The sequence below is a fragment of the Mus caroli genome, chromosome 4 (genome assembly GCF_900094665.2).
Source record: "Mus caroli chromosome 4, CAROLI_EIJ_v1.1, whole genome shotgun sequence".
NCBI classification, from domain to species: domain Eukaryota; kingdom Metazoa; phylum Chordata; class Mammalia; order Rodentia; family Muridae; genus Mus; species Mus caroli.
In genome coordinates this window covers 86,962,306-86,969,816 of record NC_034573.1, presented here as the reverse complement: position 1 = coordinate 86,969,816, position 7,511 = coordinate 86,962,306, and the positions used below count along the sequence as shown (strand labels likewise).

General features: G+C 40.2%; 1 protein-coding gene across 1 annotated transcript in view; it reads right to left on the bottom strand.

Annotated features, from left to right (window-relative positions):
- Window positions 1-4,689: 4,689 nt before the first annotated feature.
- The window catches only part of Ift74 (intraflagellar transport 74), a 78,177-nt gene continuing 75,355 nt past the window's right edge, over window positions 4,690-7,511 (bottom strand). The window contains exons 19-20 of the mRNA XM_029476441.1: window positions 6,135-6,195; window positions 4,690-4,976 (exon numbers count right to left, since the gene is read on the bottom strand). Coding sequence (XP_029332301.1) covers window positions 4,858-4,976; window positions 6,135-6,195 — 180 coding nt within the window. The 3' untranslated portion in view covers window positions 4,690-4,857. The remainder of the gene's footprint in view (window positions 4,977-6,134; window positions 6,196-7,511) is intronic.

The window sequence follows — 7,511 nt, the reverse complement described above, 5'->3', positions numbered from 1 at the left end:
TGAAAACACTGTACATTAATTGATCAATTTGTCTACTCATAGTAATGACATCTGTTTGATTTGTTCAAAAATGCATAGCATGTCAGGTTTGATGGCCTATGCTACAGTCTTAATTGTGCTCAGCACTTGGGGAGCAGAGGCAGGAATATTGCAAGTTTGATGCCAGGATGGATATCAGAGGAAGACCTTATCCCCAAAAAAAGAAGAAAAGGAGAGGAGGTGGTAGTGCATTCTCACAGCTGTTTGTGCCAGATTCAGGAAGCCAAAGGAGGCATTCTGGAGAGACTAGCAGGTGGCCACACTACCTGTGCACTTAGTACTAACTGGCTTCTCTCAAGTGTGAGCGTCACTAATCATGCGCTGATTACCTCCCCTGCTAGTATATGGAGCTCCACACTTGTAGAGTACCAACTCTACTCTGTTTAGACCTGGGCACGATAGTGCTCATCTATAGTCCTGGGAACTGGAGGTTGATGGAGGGGAAATGTTGAGTGCCAAGCCAGGCTAGGCGTACTGCAAAACTGTTTCATAGCCCCGAAGAACCTGTGTTTGTTTATTGATAGAGGATAAGACCAGAACAGACTAGTTATGGTTCCCATGTTGATCTTCATTAGTAAAAGTGCTCAGTGTGTTTGTTCAGTCTGCTGCTTCTTTCCACATGAATTTCAAGATGTTATTTTTAACAGGAATAGAAGTCAGAGTGATGGCACTCCATGAGGAAGAGCTGGGTCATACAGATATAACCTCCAGTTCTGGCCCAGCAAAAAGAAGACTCTTGTTGGATTTGTTGAAAGGCTTTGAGAGGAAGGAAGAAACATTAGTGAGAATTTCCCTCAGATAAAATGTTTTAGTTTTAAAGAAAAACTGCTCAATTATGTTTCCCCAAATATAATATATGAATAAGTTAGGATGAAAGCTGGAATTCTTGCTTTTTTTTCCAAGAAGTTTTTCCTGTCAAACTCACTATTGTTATAATGAGTATGTGAGTACACACAGACACACACACACACACTACCTGCCAATCTTTAATGGTTGTTATAGATAACACAGAACTGGTTTTTACTAACCCAAATCAGCTTCCGTTGATGTGACGACCTACCTGAGACAAGATACATTAGAAACAAAAGCTTATTTGAGCTCATGGTTCTGGATGAGCAAGGTTTAGGGAGCTTATCTGGGAAGCCTCGATGGCAGAGTTCCACGTGGCAAGACACAGGGAGTACTTGATGACTCTCTTCTTTAAAAGTTGCTATGAGTGAAGCAAAGGGGCTCCACCCTAATAACTGTCTATTCCTAATAATCTAGTAATTTCCCAGAGCACCCTACTCTAGGTATCATAGCTGGATCAAGTTTTCACTTCTATAAATTCCTCATAGCAGAGGCTAAGTTTCCATACCGGAAACCTTGGGTAACATTCACACCACATTTAAACCATAGCAAGAAGCTGGGCAGTGATGACGTGTGCCTTTAATCCCAGCACTTGGGAGGCAGAGCAACCCTGTCTCGAAAAACAAAAACAAACAAACAAACAAAGCTTCAAAACAAACCCTCCATAGCAATAGTTACATAGACTTCAATTTTAATTGCATTTCTAAGTACTACATGAACACTACATACAACTTTGAAAACACCAAAATACATGTGTGTGTCACCAGTGTGGCTACTTGGGAGGCTACAGTAGGAGAACCATAAAGTCAAGGCCAGGGAAGTTGGGAAGAGAAATGGGCTGAGCAGGAGACAAGCGAAGCTGGGGAGGGGTGAGTGTGACTCAAATACATTATGCACATGTACACAAGTGTCTTCATGAAACCAACTGTGTATAATTAATGTTACTAATATTATATTAGTATATAATTAGTATAATACTAATAAAAATGGGACAACTAATAGTGAAAAGTAGAAAAAAGAGAACTATTCAATGTGTCCAAGCTGGAAAGAGGAGCAAAAAAATGGGTCCTGAAACCCTCAAAGCCATTTTGGGGTATTTGCATGAAGTTTAGACTTAAATAGAGGTCATGAGGTATGGGTAATCAATTAATTCTGCTTGAGAACTGATCTCCCACATCACTGACCCATCATTGACTGGCTGTGTTCTTCCAGGTGGGCTGTTGTCAAGCATTTTAAAATGTGGGAGACAGGTTTCTCCTCTGGTAAGTACCAGGTTCCTGCCTATCTCCTCCTCCAAAATGAGATTTTTTTAATCCTTTGGAGTCCTTTGTTTCAATAGTTTGACTGGCAAAGGGAGGTACTATTTTTTTAAAACTTTGTATTGGTGATTTTGTATATTTACATTTCAAATGTTGTCCCCCTTCTTGGTTTCCTCTAAGAGAACCCCCATCTTACATCCTCCTCCTACCTCCCGGAGGGGGCTCCCCCCCCCCACTCACACACTCCCACCTCCTCTGCTCTGGCATTCCCCTACACTGGGGCATCACAAGATCAAGAGACTCTCCTCCCATTAATGCCCGACAAGGCCATCCTCTGCTATGTATGTGGTCCTTCCATTTGTACTCTTTGGTTGGTGGTTTAGTCTCTGGCCCAAGATACAGTTCACAGACCACATGAAGCTCAAGAAGAAGGAAGTTCGGGGCTGGTGAGATGGCTCAGTGAGTAAGAGCACCCGACCGCTCTTCCAAAGGTCCAGAGTTCAAATCCCAGCAACCACATGGTGGTTCACAACCATCCGTAATGAGATCTGACTCCCTCTTCTGGAGTGTCTGAAGACAGCTACAGTGTACTTACATATAATAAATAAATAAATCTTAAAAAAAAAAAAAAGAAGAAGAAGGAAGTTCAAAGTGTGGATGCTTCGGTCTTTCTTAGAAGGGAGAACAAAATACTCAAGGGAGAAAATATGGAGACAAAGTGTGGAGCAGAGACTGAAGGAAAGGCCATCCAGAGACTGCCCCACTGGGGAGGGAGCCATCCCATATGCAGTCACCAAACCCAGACACTATTGTGGATGCCAAAAAGTACTTACTGACAGGAGCCTGATATAGCTGTCTCCTGAGAGGCTCTGTCAGAGCCAGACAAATACAGAGGCAGATGCTCACAGCCAACCATTGGACTGAGCATGGGGTCCCCAATGGAGGAGTTAGAAAGGACTGAAGGAGTTTGAAGGGGTTTGCAACACTATCAACCAACCAGACACCCCAGAGCTCCATTTTTAGTAGGGTTATTTGGTTCTCTGGAGTCTAATTCTTAAGTTCTCTGTATATTTTGGACATTGGCCCTTTACTAGATGTAGGATTGGTAAAGATCTTTTCCCAAACTGTAGGTTGCTGTTTTGTCCTATTGACAGTGTCCTTTGCCTTACAGAAGCTTTTCAATTTTATGAGGTCCCATTTGTCTATTTAGTTATTTAAGGTATGTGAGTACACTGTAGCTGTACAGATGGTTGTGAGCCTTCATGTGGTTTCTGGGAATTGAATTTTTAGGACCTCTGCTCGCTCTGGTCAACCCAGTTTGTTCCAGTCAATTCTGCTCCCTCTGCCCCCAAGAATTATTTATTATTATATATATGTACACTGTAGCTGACTTCAGACATACCAGAAGAGAGCATCAGATCTCATTACGGGTGGTGGTGAGCCACCATGTGGTTGCTGGGATTTGAATTCATGACCTTCCAAAAAGCAGTCAGTGCTCTTACCTTCTGAGTCATCTTGCCAGCCCCCATTTATTTGTCGATTTTTGATCTTAGGTCATAAGCCATTGCTGTTCTGTTCAGGAAAATTTCCCCTGTGCCCATGTGTTCAAGGCTCTTTCTTCCCCACTTTCTCTTCTATTAGATTCTGTGTATCTGGTTTTATGTGGAGGTCCTTGATCCATTTGGACTTGAGCTTTGTACAGGGAGATAAGAATTCACTTTACATCCTGCTCACTGGGCCCTCCCTGCCATCCCCACTCACAGTCCTTCTCCAAATCCTACCCTGGCTAAGTATCTCTTTAGAATGTCTCCTCTCTGCTCTCTTCTACCAAAGCTCTTTCTAGGAATTCTACATGCAGCCTGCCTTGGATGGTGTGAATTAAATTTCAATCAGTGTTGTCTCCGAGACTCATTCAAGACACTCCTTTCCTGATCCCAAACAATATCATATACTATTATTCCAAATAGACTCTGATAGGGTATAGGTGGCACAATTCCAACTCCAGTGCTCATGAAGACAGCCCAAGAAACACAGGTGTCAGAAAGCCAGTTCTCAGAACCAGGCAAAATCCTGTAACTGTTCCTAATGCTACTGAGCACTCTGTTAACCAGGTGGCCAACTCTAGCAGTTAATATCTTAATCGTTTATGTGCAGTTTTTCATTAGAATTTTAGGTAAAGATAAAGGTAAAAAGGTTTTCAAGGGGCAATTAGCAGAGGAATGCTAATCCATCGGGGAGGGAGGAGGGTGGGGTCAGCTCCTGCTCTCAAGAGTGTTAGCAAGTTTTCTTTTTGCTGGGTGATACACATTAGTAATTTTTATTTTTAATCAATTTATTTATTCTTATGTATATGACTGTTTTCCTTGCATGTATGCCTGGTGTCCACAGAGAGTGCAGAGAGGGTGCCAAATCCCCTGGAACTGAGGTTACAAATGTTGTCAGCCACCATGGATACTGGTAAACTGAACCTGGGTCATCTGTAAGAGAATAAGAGAATAGACAGCTGTGCTTACTATAAACACAAACAACACAGGAAACGGAGTTATTTATATGCAAACATTTTATTGACTTATTCAACTATACAAGCTATCTCTCCTTCAGGGAGATCACAAAGCCAGGGCATTCAAGAAGCTGGGCTCTAACTCTTCAAGGGGAAGCTAATTCACTTTTAGCATCCTTGAGGATGCTTGCAGACTCAGTCGGCTCAGCTTCAGCTTCTGCTGGCATTATGTAGAGCATCCATGATGGTTTTATTATACTCTGCAATCTGCTTCATCACATTTTTAATCACCGGCTGGTAATCACTCTCTTGACTCTTGGTTGCTATGACTAATTACAAGAGTTAAGGAGGAACAATGTCAGTAAAAACAGCAGTCTGTGACTCAAAGGAACTGAAGCAGACTTGGGTATTTGTCACAGTGAATGCAGACAGTACAGAAAAAGTACTAGAATAAATTTTACATTTAACCTTATTTTAGAAAAGCATACATCGACACAAAAAGGCCAAGTAAAACTTGTTTAAAAAAATCACTTTTGATTTTTTTTCCTCATTATTTATTCATTCACTTTACAGCCTGATCACAGCCTCCCGCTCTCCTCCACCTCCTGATTTTTTAATATCAGGTTGCTCCATCTAATTCTAATCTCAGAGCAACTAACATTCAGAAAACCTCTAGTCTCCATACAGTCACAAGGAATTTCAGGCAAGTCTCAAGACTTCACTAGTTCAGAATCATGTAATTTATGTTGCACAAAGCTAGAATGCTGGACTTTTAAACATCCAGTGAATAACCAGTCAGCCTTTTGTAAGCTGAGTTGTTCTAACACTTGGATAGAGCTTCTATGGCATCCTATCTAGAAGTAAGCTGAGGTGTGTCCTGCCTCTGAGATAAAGTTCAGCAACACCCTAAAAGACAGCTGTGATAACCATCTTGCTCTGAGGACAGAGGGAACAGGCAGGAAACAAAGACAGATGTTGTAACTCTACAATGCAGGCCCTCACTTGGTAGGAATAAGATCCAGTTGAATCATGTGTAACATAATTGAACTCAGAGGTCAAATTTCTTATGACCCTGACTGGTTAGCACCCTTTGCTCTACAGACAGTCAAGTTGTAGCATTGTAAACAACTAAGACCTATATCTAAACTTTTTCAGAAATTCTATGAATACAAACTATTCTAAACATTATAAAATTAAGGCTTAAACAGATCAAAAGAACTTTCTAAGAACTGTAGCTTACCAGTGACAGAATCACCATTCAAAATTTGATCATCCAACTCTATAATGTATGCCCTTAAGCACTATGCTATATGGTGACTTTATACTCCATATTGGGTAATTCTCAAAATCAGTTTTCTAATAGTCTGAGTAAACACCGTTACAGAACAGAAACTGGTGCTAATCTTTGTGACCCCCATATAATGAACTCAGAGTTCTGTACACATTAAGCATTTGGGAAGGCCGAGCCACGTCAGTTTAAAGGATACACTCTTTCATTACGAAATTATTTTGCTCCAGGTGCTGCCACTTCCTCTCCAGATTTGTAAGCTAGAAACACAAAAGGTGAATGTTCACTGACTCTCATATTCAGAATCATTGCATACCCCTTTAGAGAGTGTATGAAAAAACACCCAATTTTAAATCTTAACAATTGCTTGCATTCTAAATAAAGTGAGGGTCACTAGAGAAGAAACTTAGGTTAAATCATTCAACAGCATATACATTTAAAAGGTTTTACTACACTTATTTTAATTTCAAAATAGTAAAAATATATGCCAATGAACAGACAATTTATGACTTTTCCTAAAGTAACTTCAAAAATAAAAATAGGAAGTGATGGGAATCTCTCCCTGAATTCTGGAACTCGAATGCTACAAGGTAATATATATTCTAACACTGCCAAAGGTTCAGACATATAGGGAAAGCTTCCTTATTTCTAGTGCTAAGTTTCCTGTCTTGTTTCCCAGGCTGCGCTAAGAGCAGAGCTGCAGTGTGAAGATTGTAAGAGCGTCTGTAAAAAGCTGGCATTGTTACAATAATTTCTGCATCAACAGGAAACTAATGTGGATATTATATTGACGGTTGCTTCCTCAGAAGACAGTTTCACTGTTATAGAATTAAACTGTTTTTCTGATTTAATTAACCTTGTAACTCTAGCTTTTTAAGATTCACATAGTTCTTCCTAAACAAAGGACTATCTTAAAAATGAAACATTAAAATAATGTTCTCCCTGGCTATTTCCAAGTAATGAGCATTTAAAAGAATGTGGTCATTGAAGAAGCAAGAAAAAGTGTCTCTTCTTATTCTCATGAACAGTATTCTCAGGGCACACATATCTACTATTGTTTCCTCCAGAGAGATAAATGTGGATATCAGAATGGAATCATAGTTAACTGTGGAAAATATATGGTCCTTGAGTCCTTATGAAATCAGATCTGTTGCAAATAAGACCTGGAAGTTAGGATGGCCCCAAGGAAGCAGTCAGCACATTTTGGCAATAAATCTTTAATAACCTTTTGCAAAGTCAAGTACCAGACATGTTTCCGTTTTTGTTCTCATCTGGCAACGAACCTCTTAAGTGCCATACAAATGATACAAGAATAACCTCATGTCAAATTCCTCTTACATTGTATGTCCTCATTACTGACTTGCCTTGACACCCATAAGGTAAATGCCAAATTTGATAATCTTTTCTCTCTACAGCTTATTCAAATAATATCACATGAAATTATTTATTTATAGATATAAAAACACTTTTAAAGAAAGTCATTAAGATTTAAAGACAAGACAAACCTCTTCCGGTCAGAAAAGCACCGGAGCAGCTGGGGCGCAGGGTCGGCTGACACTCGCCAGCTACCCACAAC